We start from the raw sequence: 26,890 nt of genomic DNA, 5'->3' as shown, positions 1-26,890 counted from the left end.
ACGTCTGGAGCTCACGGTCTGCCGAGTCTTAAGGGTAAAGATCACCAAGCAGAAGGAACTCTACAGCACCAGGTACCCAGGGTCCGATAGGAAACTGGAGGATGTGCACGATTAGGGAGATTTATTTGGCCCCCTTGATATTTTGGCAGCTTAGCTCATACCTCTACCCCAGTCCCTACGAAAACTGATGGTTTCAGCAACCTGTTAAAGACACTTCCTGAACTCCAGTTTGAGGAATTCTGTTCAACTCTCGAATGCTGAGGCTAACTTTGTGAATGATGATGGCTGGGGACCCTAAAATTCAGATTTCATCTCTACAGACGGGTTACCCGGCACTACCAGCACAGACGAGAAATGAGAGAAAACAGGCACCACCGTTTAGGAGCCCATCACTGTCGGAGATCTGGTGCAACACCTCCGTGATGAATTCTTACGCAGACCCAGCAGGGAAGAGTACAAGGAGGAGCATCACAAATTCAGAAAATATTTCCTGGAGATCAAACCCAGCTCAAGTGAAAGCCGAGAAAATTAGACCCCATGCCCTACTGTACCTTGATCATCCTACCAAATTGTGAAGCCACCCATTTCCACTGTTGCCCTTGTCTGTTAAGTCCCTCAGTGAGGGCCAAAGTTCCCCGTGCCATCTAGACAGGGTCTGGTGTAAATACACACAGACTGCTATGCCACCGAGAGTGTAGAATGGCTCCTCCTGTGCTTTACTGGGAGGGGACTTCTATCCACTGGGTCCCAGTTGTAGCTCCCCTCACCCCTTCTTTGCCAAGTCAACCACCGTCAACACGGCCAGTGAAGTGCACTCTCCTCTCCTAGAAGGTCGACGTGTTTTCAGTGGGGGCAGTGGGATCACAGGCCCGTCCTCAGCAGAACCCCGTTCAGTCAAGCTAAAGCCTGTGTCTGAATCTGAAGAGATGCCATCTCAGCAGCAGCAAAAGAATGACTTAGCCTGCTAGCTTGGAGTACTTAATTGTTCTGGAGAACTGGGTGCTCCTGTACTTAATATACAAAATTCTAGGCGTATGTGCAACGTTGTGTTGTCTGATCATACCTTTGGATTCTCAAATGTCTATGACCCGGAAAAAATTTTTAAAAAATTATCATCTTGGCTTCTAACACCCTGCTTCAAGCATTGCTTTCTTGGTTCTGGCATTTAATCTCTGCCCTAAGGTTAAGACAGTTTCTCACTCTTAGACCATCGTTATAGATGGAAATGTGTCCCCCCCAAATCCTTATGTTGAAGCCATAACCCCCAGTGGTTATATTTGGAGATAGGACCTTTAGGGAGGTAATTAAGGTTAAATGAGGTCACAGGGATGGGGCCCTAATCCAATATGATTGGTGTCCTGAGAAGAGTAGGAGACACCCGAGCTCTTTCTCTCCACGGGAGGACACGGAGAGAAGCCAGAAGACAGGTCTCACCAGGAACCAACCCTGACGGCCCCCTGATCTTGGAATTTTAGCCTCCAGGACTGTGAGGGAATTAATTTCTATTGTTTAAGCCACCCAGCCTTTGGTATTTGGGTATAATTAGCTTATTTTTTATTTATACATTAAAACAGTGGACCCTGACCACCTCCATGATTCAGGCAGTTTTCCATTCAGGGATTTACTAACACGAGGCTTTTGATCGTGATACCATAGGTCATTGCAGCTGAAATAAAATACCCAAGTCCATCAGCCGGGCTCAGTAGAAGAAGCTACGGGTTGAGAAAAGCAAGGAGGCAAGCAGAGTGGAAGGAATGATCATTGCTGCTTTGACTTGGCAGGGGTACAATCCTGGAGAAATGTCATCTTTTTACGATGAAACCAGGCTCTACATGTGCTCCCCTAATGACACGCTACGCAAGTATTCAGTCCTGCAAACAGCTTGGCTAGCACTTTGTGGGACAAAATGGATGCAACTGGATTAGAGGAATCAATATATTTTAATGGGATCTTAATGTGGGAAAGGGTCATTGCAGGGTGGTGGGCGAGACAGAGAAGTGAGAAGACAGGGAGTAATGAGAGACCGTTTCCGAGGTGTGGGTTTAAGCTTTGCCATGTCAGCTGGCAGGGCTCCGCACAGGACAGCAGAGCAGACAGTCGAGCTGTTTAACGGGTCTCCCTGATGAGGACCAACTGCGGGTGAGAATGCTGACTCGGCTGGCCGAAGTTTGTTTGAGTTCTCTCCTGTTTCAGAGATCTCCCTTTTCGCCTGCCCCAAGCCGTCCCCCTCCTCTCCTACTTTCACAGGGGCAGGAATGAAAAAAAAAGGCACCTTTCTCTCTTTCAGACGTTTCCAAGTGAGGAAATGTAAATCCTACAGAGTCAAAAATAACTGGGAATCTGAAGAAAAGGGAAAATCCTCCCGGGATGCCATTCAATTCACCTCGGGAGGATGAACGGCAGCCCTTGGGGGCAGACTCTGGAATGCTGACCCTGCACTGTCCCCACTGCGCTTAACTCCCAGAGCTGAATTCGCTTACTTGTCTTGGCCTCAATTTCCCCAGGTGTGAATAGGTCATTCCACACCTACGAAGTGAAATGTTTGGGAAGTCGAACATCTGGGAAGATAATTTTGATTCTTAACTTGGGCAAAGCAAATGCTGACAAGAACGAAAGAGTCACAACATTAAGGTGTCAACTGGTGAAAAGTGATCCTGATTTGAGTTTCCATCAGAAAGAGGCTCTAAGAACAGTCAATAGGGCGCTGCTTGGAACCAACATTCCCTTCTCTTCCTAAACCGACACAGATGTCCCATTCCGTAGATTTCTGGAAAGGGGTGAAAATGCTGTTTGTTTTAACATTTCGGAAGATACTTCCTGCTTCCTCCCCACTTCCCACCTACTCTTCCTCAGGGAAGAGTCACCCAATTCCCAAATCCCCGGCTGATGGAAAGGACACGACACAGCAGTGTTTGTACCTCTGCATTTTCTTTAAACCAGTCAGGAATTAAAAGACGACTGACGATACTCTGAAAAGTAGGACAGGTTCAGGCTAAGAGCCTAGAGCAGAGCTTGGCAAATTTTCCCTGTAAAGAACCAGACAGTTACTAGGTTAGCCTTTGATGGCCACACGTTCTGCTGCAGCCACTCCCCTCTGCCCTTGTAGCAGGAAGGCAGCCACAGACAACACGTAAATGAATGGATGTGGCTTTATTTAAATGGACAATGAAATTTGAGTTTCATATAATTTTCATGTGTCACAAAATATTATTCTTCTTTTAATTCTTCCCCCACTCACTAAAAAATGTGAAAACCATTCTTTGCTTTGTGGGCCAAACAAAAACAGGCGGTGGACCAGGCACGGCCCAGAAGCCCAAAGTTTGCTGACCGCTGGGCTAGACCAAACTAAAGCGAAAAGGAAAATAACAGTTCCTCAACTGACAAGTCTCGGACCAAAAAGCAACTCTGGACTAAGAAAGACCTCTGCTTTTATTCCCTTTCCGTGCCTTTCTGATCTAAGCTGCTCGGTTTACAAGTCAAAACACGATTTTTCTCCCAGCAATGTTACTGGCTCCTCTTGACTCAGGAAAATAAAAGGTTGGGGGCTGGGGAGGGAGGGGAAAAGAGAAGGAAAAAAGGAGGCGCTAGGATTGCTTGCCCCTCACTGCCAATCCCCCACTGGAATCGGGCAATGCCTTAAAGTAGGATGGGAATCAAACATATTTGCAGCTTTCAGAATGATTTATGCGCAGTTGACAGAAGCGAACGCCTTTTTCAGTGAGAAGCACAGAGCCTGCCCCGGGGACAGGATGGAAGGAGTCAGGCAGAGGGCATACGCCCTGGCGTTTCTGTCATGGTCACGGCAACAAAGAGGTCCTGATGTTCATCTTCAGATGTCAAACTACCCTGGGAGCATACAGCGGGCATCCGAAGAGGTGAAAAGGGATGGGAAGCAGGCCCCAGTCCACACTCCGGGCTGAGGATCCGTGCACTCTGAACAGTTTCTGGCAGCTCTGGAGGGTCTGGGCCAGACTGCTGGTGTGAGATGCTGAGTTGGCAGTAAACACCCCCAGCCTGTAAGCTACTCTCTTGGCGGAACGAGGCTTCCGCCACAAACCCCACTGCTGCCGGGCCTCCCCTTGGAACACACCACTCCCCTCTACTGAATTCTCTGTATCACATTCAATCTTCGCACCCCAGAGTCCCTGGCACTCCATTATCACCTTTTTTCTCTTTTACTCCGTTAAAACTAAAAGTCCACTTTCCAACTTCTTCCTAGTGTTTGTACATAAACTGAGGCAATCGTCTTTTTTCTATTTGCTGAGACTCCTCGTCCAGTCAAAAATCCTGATTCAAAACAGAGGGCAACGAGCCACCCAAGTTTCCTGTCTGTAACTATCCTAATGCTGTCCACGTGTAATCTACCAAAGAAAAACAAAACAAGGAACGTTCAAAGGGAAAGCCAGCAAAACAGAGACAAACACACATTCCAAATCCTAAGACCTAAAGAGAAACGTCCCCGCGTCAGCCTGCCTGCCGGCACGCTGGCCCCCTCACCCCACCCCCATCCTGGCAACACGCGGTCAGAGACCCAAGTGCCCTTTACGTCCACCAAGAGGATCAGCTCAGGATAAACGCAAAGTTTCTGACAGCACAACACCTGCAGTGCACACACAGGGAGTGTCATCCGGATCCTTAATTTGTTTTCCTTTCCACGAACAACACTGAGAAAGCAATCCATAGCAGAATGCAAGCACCTCTTGCAGGAGCTCACAACCTCTTGAGATCCCTGGGGAGAAGTTCAGCCAACAACCTTGGACGAGGACGGTTACTCTAATGCAAGTCAGATGCAGGGTCGCACAAAAACTGTTGTACCTTCACTGAATATAAAGGAAGAGAAACATCCCGGGCTGGGTGGAGAGTCATAAATAAGATACAAGATGAAGCTGGTTTCCAGGTTCCAGAAACTTTTGATACAGCCTACTTAGGTCCCTTTGGAGTTTTGACTTCAGTGACTTCGGCTGGATTTCTTCATTCCCGTAACAGCTGCAATTCCTCTTTATGTCGTATCCTCGTTTAAATTCCAATCTCAAAGTGTCGATCATATAGAGTGGCAGTGGCCATAGGTGTAGGAGTCCAAGGTGATAACAGTTTTCTCTCCGCAAAGAATCAGAAGCTGAGGCCTCAAAGGAGCGTCAGCGTATTGCCAGGGAGGCTTCTCAATTTCTTACTGGGGAAGCTTATCTGATGCCGCCGTTGGCACCCTGATATCATTCTTTCAAAAGAAATGGTCATGAGAAGGTAGGAGAATTTAAGGGTACACTTCATAACTGAACATTTGTTAAGCTGTGTGGTTCCAAGAGTAAAGACTTCTGTTGTAGCAAAACAATCCGAGTATAAGTCGGCTGAGGCTGCTCTGTGCAAAGTTGCTGTTCACTTAACCAGCAGGCAGCTGGGGTGTGACCCAACAGGAACCATGATTTGCACCCACCTGGTCAGACATGGCCAACAGGACTCTACACTGCTGGACACACACGTGGCAACACCCTGCACTTGACCAAAGCAAGGTCTGCAGCTCTACTGAAGACTCAAGGCTTTCCAGAAAACACCCTTAAATGATGCTAATGAAAGTCATACTACCGCCAACATCAGAAACGCTGGAGCCGAGGTGATGGTCCCCTTCAGTCTGTGGAGTCAGAGGAATTACCAAGCTCACCCATTTGGTTGTCTGTCTATAAGCTTTGCTCAAATCACAGCAGTTTCTCCTCTCTTCCACCGCCTAATGCAGTGTGGAAATCCAAACAGTGACTCTGAAATGCTCACTACTAAAAGGCATCTTTAATACGCTGCCTTTTAAACTGATCCATGGCACCTGCTTCTGTCAGAAGCGCCTTTTACATTATCTTCTAGTGGAGATGCCAGATTGGCGCTGATCCAAGCACATATTCTAATCTTATTTTTCTTTGTGAATGTCACCGGGTTACGAAAACAATAGTTACCACGTGTCCAGTATTTAAATATGTGTTTGAGCACTGTGCTGGGCACTTACATAGAGGTACAACCTCATTTAATCTTCGTATTAGCCTGGAGTTCGATATTACTTCCATTTTACGCACGAGAGGAGAAACTTAAGTAGAGCTGCGTGCCCGCCCATGGACCCACGGCTTCTGTTTACTGTCAAGATCTGTCTGACTGTTAAGACCTGCCTTTAACCACTGTATAGACTATAAATACTCCCATCACGAGAGACATCTCTAGTTGGGGGTGGTCACAGACTAGCAGAACTAAATCGGGCATCTGCTCGGATCTCTAGGGACCCGTCTGGCGTCACTCTGCAGTGTGTTATTGGCAGCATTCCAAACGGTGCTCCACTGGAGGGCGAGATCACTCACCCGCCTCCAGGGGCCCTTTGCACAAAGAGCTGGTCTCCGGGTCAGTCATAATCTGTATCTGCTCCACCGCTTTTACACCGCACCTCAAGTTACTGAGGTTTGGGATTGAGAATCGTGAAGAAGAAATAAGGTTAGTCCTAGACCTCAAAAGGCCTGAAAACCCAAACATGGCGTTCCTGAGAGGGGTCTCGGTAACTGGATGAGGGCTTGAGTGCAAGAAGGCAGGGCGGCCAATCCGACAGGCCCTCCCACGTGCTTACACAGGCTCCCGCCCTTTGCAAAGACCAGCGGTCCATGTGCCCCTACGGGCCCGCCGCAGAGGGGTGGGAGGGTGCCGGGCAGCTGGAGACGACTCAGGTGCCTTGGCCTCGGGGGGGCGGTGCTCTGTGGACCCCTGTCCACCACCTTCCCCTCGTGGGGATTCATCGGGACCCACGTGGCTCGAGTGTGAAGTCCAACCTCCTGGACGGCGCTTTGCAAAGGGACGATGGGTAAAACTCAAACGCCCCTGACAGCAAGGGCCAGGACGCTGGGCGAGGCCCGGTGGACACTGCGGTGACACCTGCCTCCGCCGGGGCCTTCAGGGCCCTGGGGCAGGGGTGACGGGCCCCTAACCGGGGGTCAGCAAGGCCTTTCCATGGCCACATGTCCCCGGGACACAGTCACACCCTCCCCTCCGAGACCAGGCTGGCCTGAGGGTCCACTAGCGCCCCGCCCACTCCGTCCTGCCCTGTCCGTCAGCGGCGCGGGGGCTGCCAATTGGTCTACTCGCGGAAGGTCTGTGCCCACCCTTCCCGCACTCTTCCTTCCGGCTGCCTCGCTCCTGTCTTCTTTCCTGCTCCCTTCCGGCTGTGTCCCTCCGGCTATGTGCCTTGGGCACTCACCTGGGTTCCTGCAGCTGGGAGGGTCGTTGGTTTCACAACAACAATCCCCTACACTAACCCACCAGAGGCCAACACTTATGTAGCCCCTCATGTTAGCGAAAAGCCGTCCTATGTGGAGCCTGCCCAGAACAGCTTAAAAATGAAAGCCAGGGGCACAATTTGCAGGGACGTTGCGTGCTGAGCTCTTTGAGGTCCCCTGAGAGCTCCTGAGGTGGGAGCCCCGCCATGGCTGCGGGAGACCCTTTCCTGCCAAGAACGCACGGCATCTGAGCTGACGCCACAGTATGCAGGGGCTCATGGAGGGCGCTTCTCTCCAAACCCAGCCAGTGGTCAAGTGTAAGGCCAAGTCGTCCTGTCAGACACCACGTGCTGGAATTTAATTAAACAGGGGCCTTCTCCAACCACCCAATTATGGGCTGAAATGTAACATGGTGCGATTGCTTCTTTCTCCATTTATGAAACACGCCGTGTAGTTCCTCATCAATGCTGTCCTGGAGGGTGGACTGCGGTACTTACACCGCTGTGGCTCCCAAAGAGACAATTTTACAAGTGTTTACATGATCATCTTCTGCCTCGAAACAGCCACCTCTTAGATCCGTGAGGGCCCTTCATTTGGGAAGACAGTCACGGGCAGACAACCAAGACAGCTTTCTTTGCTTGGGGGGATATGGGTTTCCAATCTGTTTTCAGACCCCAGACCTGAGATGCTAGGTAAGGTAACTTTTAATTCGAGCCTCCCTTCCCCTCAAAACAACCCGTACATTCTTTCCTGATATAAAGATTTCCACAACAGCATAAAATGAGCAGTTAATAATAGGTCCCAACATGTGAATTAGAGTGGTTTCCAAAAATAAAGCTTCATGGAGGAAAAATCTGCAAGCTGCTGCTGTGAGGTAGATGCAGCGAAAGAACAGTTTCCTCACACCATGGAAATCTGGATGTCCGCACACAACTGGCAGACACGGGTTCTGAACACAGCCCTAGGAAATGATTTTTGGTGTAAACCGAACCCTGACTTCTCCCTACCTCGCCGCTCCGTCTCCCTCTCCTCAACCAACCTTACAATTAAACACCCAAGGCCTGTTCCTCAGTCTCAGTCTTTCCTTACATTTCCAGAGAGCAAGACGGAAAAAAAAAAAAGGCAATGCTATAATCTGTTACCTTCTCTGCGCTTTGTCTAAGGTGATGCCTGGGACCCCGTGTTGTTTATGAAGTCTTCTTTCTTGCCAACCAGCCTATAAATGCTTACGTCCTTGAAAACCAGAGAATAGGAGCACTTGTTCAGGATTTCAAAAGAAGTGCTCCCGAGAGGCCCTCTGGATTTGTGCATGCTGAATAGCTCCCCGCACCGAGATTCTCCGCTCTTACCAATTCTACCAAGGAACACTGGGCAGGTTTATCCAAAGAAATCCCAGCACTAAGAAAGCCCATTGACTAAAAACTTTGTCTCTTTAATCTAGGTGTTAAGGAAGGCTGAGCTGTCACTCCCACCGTGGGGGGATCAGTGATGTGGCCTCGGTGGGCACTGTAATTGTTAGAGACCTTTTGCCTTCATCTTTATCGCCAAATTAACCGCCTTCTTATCGGGAGCCATTTAGTTCACGGACTGCTTACTCTCGGTGACATATCTTTGTTGAGGGCTCTGAAGATTTTCACTTCAGAGCGCAGGACGGCTGAATACCACATTGTGCGTGAGGGTCAAAGGTCAGCATCAGAGGAAAACCCAGCTAGTGCATGTAAAAGACCTGCGTTTTATGGGTGAGTTTTCTCTGCATGTGAAAGTAAGCCCATCTCTCACCTACTACAAAGCCTTGAACAAAAAGAATGCAAAGAAAAGGAATCTTAATTCTCAACCGACAAGGAGATGAAGTAAAGATCTTAGACCAGAGGAACAAACTACACACAGGTGTTCAGGCACGGTAAAGAGACACGCATTCCCTGCCCTGGGCATGACATTCTGCCCGCTGAAGGATGAAAGATGAATGGAGGAAAAAATAACAAGGAACGGAAAAGGTTCAAACTTCTCCAACCCTCACCTGCAAATGCCAGAGACAGCAAACAGTTTTGAGAGGCCGATGTCCTATGCAGTTTTCACAGATCAGGTACTGAAGCATCTGTAGTGCTTTGCAAACAGACGTGCCCAGCCACTCTGGGAACTGCTTATTGCTCTCAACACTCCGAGAGTGGATTGCCGTCATCCCGTAGCAAATCCTGACCCATCACTCTCCACCCAGACATTCCCTTCTCTCCGAACCATCTCACGTGGGCCTCCCCACGGCGGTGGCCCTAGTTTTCCTGCAAAGAAGGGGAAACTAAGGCTGGGAGTTTCGCCCTGGGTCCCGGAACAAATCAGTGGCAAAGTCAGTATTAGACTTCCGGTGCTTCATCTCTTCACTTCAGCATGGAAAACGTACTCCAAGACTGGCTGCATACAGATCGTACACTTAGCCTTCCCACCCCCGCCCCGGCCCCTCCGCTAATGCTTCCCTCATGGTGTCTCCTGCCACGTCACCTCCCCAAGGTCGAGAGGGAGAACGGTTTTTGTTACCTACAGATACCTATCTTAGGAAAAAATAACAATCTTGAGAACACAGGAAATGACCAGCTAGGAAATTACTTGGGGTATTAACATGCTTTTCTTGGGCAACTATAAGTTGGAATCTCTGTTCTGAGGCTTTCTGATCAGTCTGGGGCTTCTGGCATAATCCTTAAAGAAGTCCAAAGAAGGAAGACTGAAATTAAAAGAAGAGAAAGTTAATCAAAATCCAACTGGTTTTATTTCTGGGGAAGGAGCCTTCAGGCAACAGATGGGAATGAAAACATCCTGTTATTTCTTCCATTCTTCTCCGACGCAGGACAGATGCAGAGCCACTGCAACTCCGCTGCTGTCCCGAGGGGGCTGTGCTGTCCCGAGGGGGCTGTGCCCAGAGTCCCGCCTGCCTTTCAGAGACCTGGAAGAACAAAGCCCTAAGGGGGTCCCCTTTGGAGGTGACAACCGTTAGGTCTGAGTAAATATAAAGTGCATCAATCACCACCGGAAGGAGCTGAGAATGAACGGACAGACGAGGTGACTTGGGGACCAACGACAGGCGCCCCGAGCCTCCCGTGGGGCGAGCTCAGCTCTGTGTCACATGGATCTGAAGAGAGACAGAAAAGAACGAAGCTGGTCGTCTGCAAGCCCCCTTTTAAGGAGAGGAAAGCTTTCTGCTAACATCTTTAGCAGAAGCCCCCATGTATAAGGCAGGGAACCAGAGGGCTGCTCTGGCGGCCCCCCTGCCAACGCGCGGGTCACCCAGGCCCCTGGTGGGGTGGGCGCTCTTCTGCACTGCAGGACGCCCAGGGAAGGCCCCTCCCCACCGTCCTGAGGGCTCGCTCCGGTAAAATCCTCGCAGACTCAGCCTTGTTACAGAAAACTCCCCAGAAGGGCGCCAGCGAAGCTCAGTGCTGGTCAAGGTCCCAGAACCCGCAAGGCTTTCCCAACACACGTGTGTTTTCCACCCCCGCTCTTCACGGCCGGACCCACATGCAGGAGGCCATCCCGCATCAGTCTTTGAAGTGGGGCGCGATTCTCATGGCACAATTTTCTCCCCATAACCTTTAAATCCTACACCCAGTTCCACCACCGTTTTCCTAACAATTTGCCTTTTCAAGCCCCCTAAAGTCTTCAGTGATGTAGTTTTTTTATTTTTAATATTTATTTATTTATTTGGCTGCGTCGGGTCTTAGTTTTGGCGTGCAGGCTTCTCTCTAGTTGTGGCGCACAGGCTCAGTACTCGCGGCACGTGGGCTTAAGCTGCTCCGCGGCACGTGGGATCCAAGTTCCCGGACCAAGGATCGAACCCACACCCTCTGCATTGGCAGGTGGATTCTTAACCACTGGGCCACCAGGGAAGTTCCAGTGATATAGTTTTTATAGAAACAACTTGCTTTTCACACTCACACTTCATCAAGTTATGTAATAATTAGATGACACGATTTCAATGGGCACAAACAGGTTTGGGAACAAACAACTCTCTGTAGGCCTTGGACATGCCAGGCGGAGCGGGAGGGCACGGGGGCGGGGGCGCAGGAGCAAGTCAGGGGCAGGGCCCCGCTATGTCTGGTGCCCAGAACCACTGCAGGAAGGTTCTGACCTTTCCTGCTTCCCAAATATTCCTCCTTGCTTCACCGCTGGATTTCTTTGCTAAACGTGAAGACCAGAGGTGGCCATGACAGAAATCAAAATTCAGGTTATTTCTGCATCTCTGGGCCCACAGCACAACTGCATTATTTTACTGGTAGAATCGTGGTGGGTTATAGAGTCCTGCTTCGACTCTGTAAGAGACATGGAGTGGCTGGGGGCTCGCCGGAGCAGACCGTCACTGAGGCCGGGGGTCCTCCAGGAGCGGCAAGGCTTCTCCCAAGGGGCTTCGGACTCTCTGGGGATCAAAGCTGCTCCCACCATGAACTGCTCTGTGCAAATTCCCAGACGTGCTTTCTCGATAGCAGGAAGGCACCTGAGCAAGCGATGCTTTCCTCCCTGCCGCAAGGGTTTCTGGGAGCGAGGCGGGACTGGTCCTCCACCCGCTGGTTCCGAGGCCTGGGAGGGCAGATTGGTGGAGGCTCTGAGGGTCTCGGCTGAGGTAACCGAAGTCTAGGGGCCTAGATTCATCTCCCTTTCTATACAGCCCCCATCCTCTGGGACCACAGCTTTGCCTGGGCTTTCCATACAGCCTCCAGGACAAAAGCACTTGAAAGATAATGCAGATACAGGGTGCATCTACGGAGGAGGAAAGCAATTTCTATAATGCACAGGAGAAGACAGGTCTTATTATATATATATCCCCTCATTCACAGTTCATTTATAAGAGCTGGCCCCGTTAACAGTGGGCCAAGGAAAATGGAGGAAAACTAATCAATTAACATACAGCTCATTGTACTTTGAAGGTAATTCTAAAATGCATTATAGCACTGAGAATAGTGGCCTTCATGGGTTTTCCTCGTTCAGAGGAGCCACCTTTGCAGGAGAAGGTGATTCAGAAGTCTGCCCCAAGAGCAGCTCGATGCAAGCCCGAAAGGCAAAGTTGTTAAGCACGAAGCCCATGTATGACGGGCCCACCCCCGAGGGGCTGCTGTGGGAGCTGAGTTCTGGAAAAGCAACGCCCCAAAGAGAAGCTCTCCAAAGCATCAGGTATGGAAATCTGGGTTGGGAACCCAGGGCCTGGAAATTACAAGGATATTTACCTAGAACTTATGAGACAGAAGCTTAAATGGGAGAACCAGTACAAATTATGGGAATGGAACACATACTTAATAGAGTAAATAGGAAGAAGTGGAACAAATATCCAGAATGTGGAAAGACACCTCGGCGTTAACGAGGGTTTCCTTCGGGAGCTCTTCCCAGACAGAGGCCTCCGTTCCCAGATCTGACGGACCGGCCATGCTTTTCCGCCTCCCTTAGGAGAGAATTAAGGAACCAGTTCCAGGATGTACACCTCAGTCGCTGTGTACAGGGGCTCAAACTCCAGACACCCAGGACACCCAAGAATAAATCCCAAGGATTTGTTTTCCTTTTGGGCCTCTGAGCCATAATTCTACCCACTGGCAGAAATACTACTCCTGTTTTAAAGCTGTTAAAAATCTAGTCTTAAAATCACACAGTTGGCAGGTCACCAGGATCAAAACCTAGTCGTCTGGTATAGCCTTATAGAAGCATTTCAAATAAGCCGTGGGAGAATGCTCCAAGCTGAAAAACAACATTTTCATGCACACACGCGTGTGAGTACACACACCCCTGCAGGAGCAAGCGTGCACCGGACACCTGCCCACACAGCCTCAAGAACGGGCCTGGCCAGACATCAGAGATGGCGGGGGATGCGCCCTCATTCCAGTCTTTTCCCACGTCACCCACTGATCCCGCTGCCCCGTGAAGTCTTCCCAAGGTGCCTCTTGGGCCCAGGGCCTCTCCCTCTTCCTGCATAACTGAAATCCTCCCCCCAAATGTCTTTCCAGTCTGCATTTGAACTTTCCGTGACTTCGCCACACTCACTGCCCTCCTAACTGCTGCTCCCTGACCTGGGTGTAAATCTCTTCCGTTTCTGACTTGCTTGCTTCCTATTTCCAGCTACTGTTACTCTCAGTGTTAGAAGCCAACATCCCACTCTGTTACAAGTTAATCGTACCACCATGTGGATTGAAGTAAGTTGTCTGTTGTTCCCCTTGCAGTGATCAGAACAATTCTTGGCACACAGTAGGCAATTAATCAGTACGTGCTGGTGGAGAATTGATCTGCTTTTATTTCACATAGCCGTTTGACCCTAAAGAGCGAGCGTGACAGGGCACAGGATAAATATGGTATATCCGCTAATCCCAAACTCCCAGTCCATCCCTCCCCTACCCACCCTTCAGAACTATATTCAATATCCTCTGATAAACCATAATGGAAAAGAATATGAAAAAGAATGTATATATGTATCACTGAATCACTTTGCTGTACAGCAGAAATTAATACATTGTAAATCAACTATACTTCAATAAAATAAAATTTCAAAACATATGATGTATCCACATCTGACCTGTTATATAAGCCGTCTTGATGGGACCCTGTTGGCTATTTGCTATCATCATCAAAAGACCATTATTAATTCCATATATGCATCACTTGAATAAGAGTCCCTGCCCCCAGGAATCTGTGACTGGACAAAACCACCATCATGTAATGAATGACTACGGGGGAAAAGCATAAATAGGTAAGCTGGAAAGCAGTTTCCCTGGAGGTCGGAGAAGCTGATATATCAGCAGCTCTTGTTTACAGAAAGCGACCGTACCTGAGGGAGCCCCAGTGTTCTCGAGCTTACAGAAAGCACCAAGCCCCTTAGCCCGACATCCAGCCCAGAGTGGGATGGGCAGAGAAGCTAGCCAGGCTGTGTATGAATTTCTGCTTCACTACTTACCGTCTGTGACCTGGGACAGGCACTGCCCTCCGCGAAACACACCCGCAGCCCCCAAATGGTCACGTCACCACCAGCCTTTCAAGATCATCGTGCCACCACCAGCCTTTCAAGATCGTCATGCGGAATAAACAAGGTAAAAATACAACACCCAGCTCGACACCCAGCAGGGAAGGCAGGTACACGGCTTCCCTCCAATCTCCTCTTCTGAATAACCTACCTGCTACTCAAATGGCCCCGGTAGCAACATATTAAGGAGGAAAACTAGTTTATGAGGCAACTCACATGTGCTCCCCCCTCTGTGAGCACACAGGTCACACCGAGCATCTCCTGACTGTGCTAACAGGACCAGCGGCTGGGCGGCCATGCGCGTGCACACGTGCACGGCGGGGGTGGGGTGGGGTGGGGCTGAAGGGGTCATGATGTTCTTTCCTCCTCAACATGTTCCCCCAACAATGCGTCGGTCTTCAATAGAGGCTTCACATGGCCAGGAATGTCCAGGCATTTACTATTTCTAGGAAATTCCCGAGGCATCCCAAGACAGTTAGGCTGAGGATGCATTCTCACCAGCTATGCATTCTCCATGGGGGTAGCATTATTTCACTCTGCTTTAAGGGCAAGGGCGAGGGCAGTCTGTTACCCTGGCCATGAACTTAATGTGAGACGACACTGGGTCCAGGTCCAGAGGAAACAAGCCACCTGTGCTACCGGATCAAAGGTTTTCAGGCAGGATTCCTGGTGGGGGCTGAGCAGGTGAGAATGTATACAGTTGTCTGTCTCAGAGGATTCCATCTCAGACCAGGAGTCTGTGTGATGGGAGGTACCCCGGTGATGGCGGGTCTGGGCGGAGAAGCTGGAAGATGACACAGAACCGCTCTACCGAGGAACGCTCCTCCCTCTCTTCTCGAAGGAGCTCATGTTCCTCTGGAAAACTCTTACTTTACTTTCAAGGCTCAAGGAAAACGCTACCTTCTCCATGAAGCCCTCCTGCCTTGCCCGCTTCCAGCTACCGCGTGTATGAGCAGGTACCACAGTGACCGCCTCCCCGGCTCCTCCACAGACTGCTTCCTCCTGCATGATTGCTTCTCACGTGTCTTACGATTCCAAATACCGTATGTATGTGTCTGCTACTTCTGTTAGTCTGTTTTCACTGTAAGACTCCAAGCTCCCTGATGGCAGGGGCTGCGCACCACTGTGTCCCCTGTTCCCAGCACTGTGCCTGCATCTGGGGGGCGCTCGCGACACTTTGTTGAATAAATGAGTAGATGTGAGCTCCTTGGGAGTCCGCTGTTCCTCCAGCACCCAGCACGGTGGCGGGTCCAAAGTTACCACACAGTAAAGGCTGAATAAATAACGGCTGGTTTTTTTTAATGATTAAGTTTTTTTCAAGTTTGCCATCGAGAATAGGATGTATAAATACGCTATCTTAGTTAGCACAGAGCTCGGACTGAATAGAAATCTGAAGACAAACAATTAAGAATTTACGTAAAAATCCAAGATATATTCTAAGCCGAGACCTGTTTAGTCTGTTACACTGATGGGCACCTTCGTTAGGGTCCTAGCAAGATGGCAGGGAAGGATGCTGAGGGAAAGAGCGGCCTGGAGAATCGAGGAGGGAGCCCTGCTGCCTGGGAGGGACCTTGGCTGTGCGATATCATCCGGGAAGGCTCAGGTGTTGAAAGCACTCAGCTTGTCACATCATCTCACTGTCATTCCCACGTCCCACGAGGTGGACGGGTCAGGAGCTCGAGAAGGAAACTGAGACAAGAAGCCAAGCAACTAAGGTCACAAAGTGAATCAGCAGTGGAGCCAGAGTCCGGATCGGGTTGGTGGACTCCGAGTCCAGGGCTCTTCCCACGACACCCACCAGCGGTCAGGCCAGCTCTCACTTGACCTCTGTGAGGCTGCTACTACCCGCAGCTTCTGCGGTTTCAGCGTGGAGCATCCCCCGGGCCCAGATTAGTGTCAGTGAGAATAGGTTCCTTGGGGCAGGGTTTAAAGGTTGACTATAGAGTCAGGCAGATCCCACCACTGGGATCTCAGGTAGGTTCACTGAACCGCCGTGTGGCTCAGTTTCTTCATCTGTGAAATGGGATGACAGTAAAATGCACCTCCTGTGCTTGCTGTGGGATTAAACAAGCGTTTACAAAGCCCTCGGCACAGGCGTTGTCTGGAGCGTCTTGTTATAGTGGTTAGAAGTGACAGATGTGCGCACAGGCTGCCGCCACACCCAGCCTTCCTCTGCCCTCTCTCCTCCTGCCTCCCAATCAGAGGGCAGGGCTCTGCAGGGAGAGGTCCAGCCAGCAAGTGCAGCCTGCCCTTGGCACGCAAGCCTAGCCCCGTAAAACCCTCTAAACCGGAAGCAGCCACTGGCTCTGCTGTCCCGAGGCGTTCTGTCCCCGCACAGGGGCTGGTTCTGTGCCAGGTCCACACCCTCTGCCCCAGGGTCTCTGTGAGCAGGTCCCATTCCCAAGGGTCCCCAGGCTCTAGCTCAGGGTCCTTCCCAGGAGGGAGTCCAGGAGGGCTGAATGGGACCGATGCCTGCACTCCAGGTTTCCTGCTTGGGAGACACTGAGGACCAGGTTTGCTGGGGCAGGAGAAGTCAGGGGTCTCCAGGAGAGACCCTAACACTTGAGATGTGCGAGAACGGCACCAGTGGAAACCGCCTCCCCCGTAGATGCAATATTCCCAGGCATCTGGGGAGGAAAGGCCCAGGACTGATCACAGCTCAGCTCATCAAAAGCTGGTCCTGGAGATACTGGAGGGCCAGTTAAGCCATTCACCCCGAGACCTCACTCACATCCTCCCCAGCTGTCTCCTGCAGAGTGCGGGGGACCTGAGCCTGCAGGGAAAGCGTCTCTTTGATCCCTGTTGGCCCCAATCAAACATCATTTACAAGTTAGGCTCTGAGCTGTCCCCAGAGTGAAGGCTTAGGCTAAGCCCTCCCTCGGTGGATGAGAGCCAGGGCAGTTAAAGTTTACATTTGAACTCTGGCAATTCTCGGCCTGACCTCCAGTTTATGACATCCCCTCTTTCCTTGCCTACTAACTACCATCCCCCTGAAAGCTTTGGGCTTGCGTGAAAAGGAAACCACAGGCCCAGCCCAGCCATACCCCAGCAGGCAGCTGGCAGGCCGAGTAGGTGTAACTCGACCTGCTGTGTCCTCAGGCTAGGGCACACCTGCCCAGAAGTCGGATTCTGGTAACAAGCTAGGTGAGTGAGTACCCAACAGCTGTGGATTCAGGACCGGATGCTGAGCTCACTGTACAGAGCCTGGGTCTCCCGGGGTGGGGCGGGGTGGAGCAGAGGAAGGGAGCAGGGAGGATTCCACGTCAAGGCGTAAAGGGGTCACCTAGCAACGGCTGGTGGAGGAAGAAAGGCGTGGTGCGTTCAGCGGAGGGTGCTGGGATCAACCAGGAGATTTTCACCTCTTCTGCCATGGGGCTGGGGGGCGCTGGGGGGAGAACGTAACAGTAGAACCAGTGCAACTGTAACGGTCCTCAGACACGCCCCGTGTGGATCCGGAGTGGGTTCTGAGCCGGGGTGGCAGTGGTGGAAGTGGGGTTAGGGGAGGTTAGGAAGGCACCCTCCCCTCTGCCTTCGCCAGGGCCAGGGACTCAGGACTCGCCCGGGATCCCACCAGAAACAGGAATTCCCACAGGTCCCTGAATAGACCTCTGTTCTCTAGAATATTCTCTCTTCATGAATTGGTTCCTCTTACAACAACCCCAGCCCACCAGTCAGCTCAGCAAAGTGACTCCAAGCGTCCCAAGTTGGAGGCCAGCAGGACAGGTTTCCGAGGGCCTCCGGGTGCTGGGGATGCCCCCCTTCACCAGGCCTCACCCACCGCTCTGCTCTGACCCTGAGCCTGCGTGGGCAGAACTGCAATGGGAACCTCGGGGGACGAGGAGCACAGGGTGCAAGTCAGGGGTCTAGGGGCTGGGGGGGTGGAGTGGTTACAGCAAGCGGCATCCGGCCTCCCGTTCCACTCCCCAGTCCCCAACTTCCTTCAGCCCGGCAGGTCCAAGGGAGGCTGAGGGGAGGGAGGGTGCACACCGGGGTGGGAAGCTCCCAGGAACACCAGACAGCAGCAGCCCTCTTCCTCAGGTGGCGGGAATTCCCTAATCCTCTCCTGGAAGCGTGGTTTCTAAGCCGGCTGGCGGGGTCCCTGGGCTGGCCACGGTCACAGGGGTCACAGTCACTGCCCCTTAGTGGGGAGCCTCAGTGCCCGACCCTCACCTTACAGGGCCGGTGTCTGTTCCCCAAGCAGCCGGCTCTCATCCCCTCCCAGAGTAGGGTCCCGGGCTTCACTCCTCCCTGAGGGATCCAGTCGGCTGGGGCGTCATAAATTCATCCCGGCGCCCACTCAGGTCTCAGCCTACACCTCCACCACCTCCCTTCACCCCAGAAGACCCCCAGAGCTTCTGGGGCCAGGGGAACCCGGCTGGGGGCGAAGCCCCCTCGCTTTCCCCTCCCAAGGTCCCCAAGACCCCCGGCCCCACCGCACTGCAGGGAACCAGGGAAGTTCTGCCCAGTCGTGCTATTGTCCCAGGTCCGTCCCGGACCCCGGGGATCGCACGCGCCCCGTTTTCCTCCCCCTCCCGAGACCCCTCCGCACCCCGACCTCCAACCCCAAGGCCAACAGGCCAAACGCTCGGGAGCCAGAGGCTCAGGTGGCGCTGCCGTCCCCTAGGTCCGCGACGCTAGGGCGGTCAAGACCCTCCTGCGTGCGGACCCCACCCCGCCCCCGCAAGGCTGCGGCAGCGAAGGGCCGGCGCGCGGCGGGGCGCTTACCTGCGGAAGAAATTCGTCCTTCCCGCCCTGGGCAGTGGCAGATGCAGCATCCTCCCGGCGCAGCGGCCCTCGGCCGCCGGGAACCCCGCCGCCGACGCCGCACCCGCCCGGCCGGCCGACCAGCAGAGGTCTGAGTGCGGCCACGCGGACGGCCGGAGACCCGGGACCAGCCCTCTCCCTTCGCTCCCTCCTCCCCACGCCCGCCCGACTCACCGCTCCAGCTGCACTTAAAGCGACAGAGCCCCACTTCCCGTCGCCGCCTCGGGTCCCGAGCCCCGACCGCGAGCGGGCCCTTTAACGCCCGGAGCAGGTAGACAAAGAGCCGCCGCGGCGCGGCCGTTCCGGGGCTCGGGGGCCGGGAGGTGCGCGGCGGCCGGGGCCTCGGTCTCCGCCGGGCGGCTGCGGGTCACATCCCCCTCCTTCCCCCCCGACGCCGGCTGCGGGCCACCACCACCCCCCCGCCGCGGGTCGACCCGGGCTCTTCCTTGGGCTACGCGGGCAGACGCGTGTGGGCATCCCAGGTCTCTGGGGACAGGGGGCCCGCGTGCGCTGGTGGGCACGGGTCGGGGAAGCTGGACCCTCCCCGGAGGGCTTCCTCCCAGCTCCCTCCTGGCCCCTTTCCAGGCTTTTAAATCAGACCAAGTAAGAGCCCGGGATCAGTACAGCGCCTGCAACAAGGTCGGCGGGGGTGCCGAGGGGGTGAAGGGAAGACGGGGTGCAAGAGCCAGAGGCTGCTCAGTAGCCGTCCTCCTTACAGGGTGGGCGACCTCCTGAGAAGTGCCGACCACTGGCGGGGGGCGGGGCTAACCTTCCTCCAGTGGGGGGCGGGGGGGTTGGACAGGGAGGCGTGCACGTTGGGGCTGACTGTGGGGAGAAAGAACAGGTCACACCAAGCAAGGGTCTGTGCCTGCATCTAGGAGGCATTTCCAGTTGACTGATCGGGAAGAAAAGGATCCCAAGATGTAAAGATTTTAGAGTAAGAAAAAAAGTGGGATCAGTGGGAGGGCTCTCCCACAGAGCGCCTCTCCCCTCGGGGAATTCCTGGTAACTTAACCCCCCGTTGCGGAGGAAGGGGCTGCACGGGGGCTGCACTGCTGCCCCCACCTTCTTCCAGCCCATCCCTGCTCCTGGGAGGGGCTGAGTGTGTTAAGTCGCTCCCAACCCCAAAGTGACCGGGCAAAGGGGAAAGACTGTGTCTTAGATATGGACAGATTACATCCGCAATTTCTTAAAGCAACAGAAACAACGCCATTGATGGTATTTTTTTAAAGGCTCGAAGGCCTGAGCTTGAACCACAGAGCAGCAGTATCTCTGGGTTTGGGCAGCGTGTGTGACAGCCCCACGCACAGACCCAGGCCGGCGTGTTTCCCTAGGCCTCTCATCTCCGAACTTCGGCGGCCCCAGTACGAGTCACACTCCTCCAGAGCCCCTCCGCACTCCCCGCCTTCAGGGAGGTGTGGACGGTGCTCTGAGGATGGCCCTTCTCCCTAAAAGCCCGCCTGGCTCTAGTCCTCTGAGTGCCCAGCGCCACTGACCTGGGGCTGCAGCTCTAAGGGGTGAACCGCTGCTCTGGAGGGTGGGAAACCTCTCAGAGGGAGCTCTGAACAGTCTGAGTTGGGGAGGGGTCTGTTTCTGAGGGTGCACACACTGCGGCCAAGGTTTCTAAATATGCTTTGAGCCCAAAGGGGAGTAAAGAGCTGCAGTGATCCCAGCACCGAGCTGTCAGGCGACCCCCTAGCATGGGGGGGAATCGAGTTCCATTCCCTTTACTCTCTCTGAGTGGTTTGGGTGGTGAGATTCAGCAAAGGTGCACCAGGGTCCAGGCTGTGCAGCTCTGGGGGGAATCCGAGCAAGGCAGGCTCTGCAGCAGCATCTCCCACCTCACGGCCCCGGGCCAGGCCCCACCCAGGCTCTTCTGTAACTTCCCTGCACCCCATCCTCACCACCAGCCTAAATGGAGGGTGAGCCGGATGGATTCTCTGCTCTGGGGCCCGCCTGGGTCATCTGGGGAACAGCTTACACGGGACGTGCACCGTGAGGGATTCTCTTTAGCTTCAGCCAGCATGAAATCCCGGGTAAAATGACTTTGTCTCAGCCAGAGGAATGTCACCAGCAGGGGATGTTTTTCTCTAGATCTAGCTGTGCGTTTTCCATCAGGTTTCCTCCTTTGTGGCTTTCTGGGCAGAGCGGGGAGGGAGGGAGGGAGGGAGGGGAGGCCTGAAGTGGGTAAGGCACAGGGGTTTACTTGGAGGACTAGATTTTTGTGCAGGGAACTGAGCCGTCCGCTTCCCCCTCCCCGCCCCTCCCCGCCCCTGCCCGCCACACACACACCATGACGGACCTTCACAGCCCTGCTGAGCTGTGGGCCTCTCCCCCTGCATCACACCCAGCCGCCGCCCACCCTCCCTGCAGCCCTCCCCTCCCTGCATTTCACCCCCAACAGCGATGGGGGAACTGGCCAGAAAGAGAGCAAGTCAGCCAGCAGCTCAGCCCAGGGGAGGGGTCCCAGATTTCTGAGTCCCCTGCTAAGAGGATTCTGGGTTGGAGGATCTGTAAACCGCCTCCTCCTTGGAACTGGTTCCTGTCAGAACCCAAAAAAATCTGAGGTTTCCCTCCATAAGTTCCTCTTTCTTCCTCAAGGAGGAAGCTGGGCTGCACGGAGACCCTACCTTCCTCCACCTTGGGACCCACCCTCCTGCTTGGTAGAGGCTTCCACAGGGTAAGGACAGGATCCCTGGAGACACTGCTCCTTAAATAAATAGGATGCAAATTAGCACCTGCTATTCTCAGCCACCAGGTCAAGGCATGTTGGGTAACTGGACAGCAGTGCTGTGTGGGAGCTTCTGTGAAGACAGGAAACTGCAGCCTCTCGGGTCAGCAGCCCCGACCTTGCCCATCACGGGGGTGTGGCCAAGTATGGGGTGCGGTGGCCCAGCTGCTCTGACCACAGTGAGGGGCACACAGGGGTGACTGAGCTCTTCTTTCTGGGTCCCAGGCTGCAGAGTTGTAGCCTGCGGCAGGGTGAAAGGGGGAGACACCTGCTGAGAGGGAGCTGAGAGCTAGGCTCTTTTCCAGAAAGAAAACCCAGCCAGAGAGGAGAAGGGCCCGGCAGCCTCCTCTGTGCTCCTCTTCACAGAGCCCTCCGGAGCCAAGATCAGGTGTGTCCCCTGTGCCAGGCCCAGCAGAGTGGCTCTTTGCAAGGGGGAAACTGAGGCACGGGGAGGCCAGGAAATGTCCAAAGCACAGGACGGGGCCCAGACTAACACGCATGCATCTTTCAGCCTGATTCCCTCCCCTACCCCTCGCCACACACACCTTGGATCTCAGTCCCCAGGGCTCTGGACCAACGTTCCGTTTCCAACAGAGACATCCCAGGAGACTGTGGGAGGCCCTGGTCGTCTCCCTAACAACAGTCTCAAGGCAGACGGGGCAAGATTAGAGGCAAGAAAAGAAGAGAACGACTTGCCAGGAAGTGCCACGTGGTCTGAGTTCCCGTTTCACCTGTCTGGGCCCTGACCGCACCCCTGATTCCTGGTGAGCCGGGGAAGTGAGACCCCTCAGAAGACTAGGTACCAGGGCAGGCTCTGTCTGTGGACCGATGCCTACTCCCCTCTTTCCCCTCAGTTACGTGGCTGTTCCCTCCTTTAGGTAGGAAAGCCTCTGCCCCTGCACAAGTCTCGGCCAGCAGACAAGCCCCCTCGGCCCACGGGGGAAGCTGGGCCCGGAGACTCCTGCATGTCCTGGCCGCGCGCACCAAGCTGGTGGCATCTGGGCAGACAGAACAAAGAGCATTTCACCACACAGAGGGGTGATGAGGATCAGACCAGCATGCGGGGGGGCGGGGGGCGGCGAGTTAGCCGGTGTCCACACTGGTGGGGCCTCACGCTGTCCGTGGGGAATGACCTCACCACATCTCTAATCCCAGCTTTTACAAACCTACCCCCGGGTCCCCCGATGACCCCACTGAATTCTGGGGAATCATCTGTTGTGACCTTGATAGGAGAAATCTATAAAAATCATTCCCGGCCTCTGGGTAGCACGTTCACATCATAAAATAGGATTTCATTCTCAAACAACCTAGCGAACTAGGGTGAGGCAGGTGTTGGTCTACTCTCCACTTGCTTTAGGACATTCAGGCTCAGGAAGGTTGGGAGCGTGGCCTTAGGCATTCTGGCCACAGGCACAGGAGCCGTGATGACGTGGGTCCCAGGCCAGGGGCTGTCGGATCCCTGGTGGACTTCTTGGCCTCTCAGGGAGGCCCGGGCCTTCAAGGGCTCCCTGTGCATGACCCTGGCAAGCTCTGTCCGCTCTGGACCCATCAGGGCTGTGCCTGAGACCCGCACAGACGCACTTCTCATGGCTGGAGATCTGGAATGTCAGAGCCGAAACAGCCTTAGAGCTCCTCTGGCTCGGCGCCCAGGTGTTCGCGAGGCCCTTCTGCAGACCCAGGCCGCCTGGCTCCGGGGCGGGGCTGCCACTCCTTTCCAACTCCCTCCCCAGGGCAGCCTGGGCTCTGAGGGAGAGGTGGAGGGTGGGTGGGAGACCAAAGCCCAGTCCCAGGTCCGGCTGAGATGTCCCTGGGGCAGCAAACGAGCCAGCTGGAGGAGGGGGTCCCACTCCCAGCTGTGTGACTGCTTCCCAAATATTTACACAACCTCTGAGGAGGCCTGCCTTCCCTGCCACCCTGCAGCTGGGAGAGGCGGCGTCCCGCCAGCTCGCACACAGTGGGCAACTGTTTCACATCCTCCCAAACCTCAGCGTCTCTGTGTGGTTCTGAGAGCGCAGGACAGATGGGGCGGTGGGAACGGAGACAGCAGGAGGCTGCCCGCCCTCCACAGGGCCTGCCGGACCCTTAGCTGCCCCCGGGCAGACGCGAGTGTGTGTGTGAGTGTGAGACCCCCCCGAGGACAGCGCAGTGATTTCAGGTTGGCCGAAGCGCCCGCTGACCCAGGTTCCCCGTTCCTGAGCTGGGGCTCCAATCTGCCTCCCGCCCCACCCCGCCCCGCCCAGATGATCCCAGCAGCTTCCTTTCGCTGCTGGGCAGCCGGGCAGACCCTTTGCAACACGCGTCAGACCTCATTGCTTCTCCGCCTGGAAGCTGCCTGTGGCTGCCCCTCACCTGTGCTACCTGGCCCCTGGCTACACCCCGACCTCATTTCTGATCACCGTCTGTCTTGTTTATTCTGCTTCAGCCACACGGACCTCCCTGCATTTCCCTGAACACGTGCCCATTCTTGCCCCAGGGTCTTTGCACATGCTCTTCTGGGCATCAGTTACTGGAGAGTTTGCCCTGACCACGCTCTCCGACAGCCCCCACCCACCACTCTGTGCCTCACCTGCTTCACCTTCCTTTATGGCGCACAGCACCACCTGACCTACCACGTATTTACCTGTTGGCTTGTTTGCCTTCTCTCTTTTGTATATGAGTTTAAGAATGATGACTTTTTCTCCTGCTGTTCCCCCAGGGGTCTGTACAGCAGGTCTCCAGAAGCACTTACTGACCCTGTGAATGAGCAGCATGAGGTGGGCGCTGTCCTCCCCTTTCCTTTCAGACGGCGAGGCTAAGTCCCTTATCCAGGGTCATGCAGGCAACAGCGGCAAACTGGGGATAAATCCGGGGCAGCTGGACTCTGCAGTGCCCCATCGATGGCGCCGGCCTAGCTCTCAAGAACAGGAGACTAACCACAGGGACTGCAGGAGCCACAAGGGACGGGACGGCTGCTACCACCCAGACCGCAGGGGCGACCGCTCGGAGTTGGGAAGGGCAGGACCTCACACGGGGACCGTCCGAGGAAAGGTGAGCATGGGCACAGGGCGCCTGCCGCTCAGAGGGGGACGGTGACAGGCAGGTGACAGCCGTGCCTCCTCTTCTAGTGACACTCTGCAGAAAGCTGCGTCCTGGGAGCCTCTGCTGCCGGAAGGGCCGCCACCGGGCTCCGCCCACGGAGACAGCATTGCTCCTGAACTCTGCCCCTGGTCATCAGACCCACAGGGGCCGAGACAGAAGCCAGACAAGGAAGAGGAGGCTGAGAGATCGAGAGGGGTGGCCAGCGAGAAGCGGGGACAGGAAAGGGGCTGGACGGGGCTGAGCGGTCAGGAGCAGAGGGCAGCGGCTATGGTGGAGGCGTGTCCCCGGGTCTGGCTGGAGACGCCCCACAAGACGGCAGGGACAAGGCACGGGGCAGACCCCTCTTAATATTTATTTACTTATTTGGCTGCGCCGGGTCTTCGTTGCGGCATGCTGACTCTTAGCTGCGGAACGCATGGGGGGGTCTAGTTCCCCGACCAGGGATTGAACCCATGCCTCCTGCACTGGGAGCGCAGAATCTTCCCCACTGGACCACCAGGGAACTCCCTGGACCCCTCTTAATACGAGCCGGCCAAGGCGGACAGAGCAGGCGGGCTGGTGAGACGCTGGTCCCTCCACCTCTCAGACGCTCTCCGGCCTGTCTGGCTGGCGCACGCCCTGCCCTCTACCAGGGAAGCCGGTGTGCACACAGCCTCTTTGTATCCAGCCCCTCACACACGTGTCTGGGTGGCTCTCGCCTCGCCCCGTCTTGGCTGCACATCCCGCGCACTGGCTCTGTTTACCGCCCGCACCAGCCCCAGCATGAGCTTGTCCACCCGTCTCTCCGTGACCCTGACCTGTGGATCCGTGAGCACTGGTCGGTCTCTACCATAGCTGCCCGCCTGCGGCCTCTCAGGGCCTGACCCGTTCTGCCTGTTTTCCAAATGCAGACCTTAATGCGTCCGCCTGTGCTACAGCTCCAGCATGGCCCCAACGTACGGGCAACAGCAACTCAGTCCCGCAGCCTCTCTGGGGCAGCCCGTGTACAGCTCAGTGGGTGGGTGCCCAGCCTGGCCTGCTGGCCTTTCTTCAGCCGCAGTGAATGGTCCTTTGCTGCCTGGCCAGAGACATCTGATACCTCAGAGGCCAGAGCTGGCCCCTCACGAGCGTCCTGGGACAGCTCAGCCTCTGAGCCGCGGTCAACAGAGCCTGTGTTCATGAGGCGCGCGGCGCTCCTTCTGCCCTTGCCCTGAGCTCCCGGCCGTGGCTGCTCTGTGGTTGGCAAAGCATGACCCTATCTCCTTGAAGACGGAGCAGTCACTTAGGGGCCTTCCGGGAGGGGGCCTCCAACAGCGTGGCCTGCTGGGTGTTGAGGGGAGCTCCTTCTGCAGTGGCAGGAAGGCCTGTGCCCCCCGCCCCCAAGCTTAGGGACACACATACTACACACACATGGAGGCAGCGGGCGAGCGGGAGAGAGCACGGGATGGGGAGGGCGTGGGGAGGGCAGGTGTCGGAGACGCCTGGTCCTGCTCCCGTGCTGCCAGTTTTAAGTTATGAGCTCCTGGCCAGCCAGTGAAGCCGAGTTCCACTTTCCTCGCTTGTGAACTGGGGGAAAGAATACCTGATTCACAGAGCTGTTAAGATTAAATAAGACAGTGCCACATAAATGTTGTGTAAACCACATGTGCCGTGCAATTGTTAGAGAATTATAAAAGCACAAGTTACTACAGCACAAATTATACACACAAGTTCCAGGACGACCCCGAGTCGGGTAGCAGTCACACTGCAATGGGGTGAATTTGGGGAGGCTTCCAGCAGGGGTGGTGGGAGGAACCGGGCACAGACAAGTGAGCGACTAGGTATCAGCCCCCAACCCCCGAGCTGGGAAAGTCCCCCTCTGCAGGCAGCCTTCAGACCTTCAGAGCGTTGGTTTTCTAGGCGCCGACAGAGAGAAGGGAGGGAGGTAACATTTGCCGAGCACCTGCTGTATACCTAGCATGTTATTACAATGTACTCCATAACATCCTCACGACGACCCTATTCCCGTTGGACCAGCCCCCTCAGAATGGACGCACAGCCTCCCCAAAGCCTCAGAGCTGGGATCTGAGCCCACTCCAAACGTGGGCTCTTCCTGTAATATCAGACTGCATGGAATTTCCAGCA

At 54.5% G+C, this 26,890-nt stretch overlaps 1 protein-coding gene across 5 annotated transcripts in view; it reads right to left on the bottom strand.

Annotated features, from left to right (window-relative positions):
• The window catches only part of NAV1 (neuron navigator 1), a 210,396-nt gene that overhangs the window by 43,242 nt on the left and 140,264 nt on the right, over window positions 1-26,890 (bottom strand). The window contains exon 1 of one of the 5 annotated variants that reach the window (XM_060091500.1): window positions 18,940-19,123. The exons of the other annotated variants lie outside the window; for them this stretch is intronic. Coding sequence (XP_059947483.1) covers window positions 18,940-18,989 — 50 coding nt within the window. The 5' untranslated portion in view covers window positions 18,990-19,123. Of the gene's footprint in view, window positions 1-18,939; window positions 19,124-26,890 lie in introns of those variants that run through there. 5 annotated transcript variants of the gene reach the window in all.

Source organism: Mesoplodon densirostris, chromosome 2, assembly GCF_025265405.1.
Source record: "Mesoplodon densirostris isolate mMesDen1 chromosome 2, mMesDen1 primary haplotype, whole genome shotgun sequence".
NCBI lineage: Eukaryota > Metazoa > Chordata > Mammalia > Artiodactyla > Ziphiidae > Mesoplodon > Mesoplodon densirostris.
This window is presented reverse-complemented; position numbering and strand designations above follow the sequence as displayed.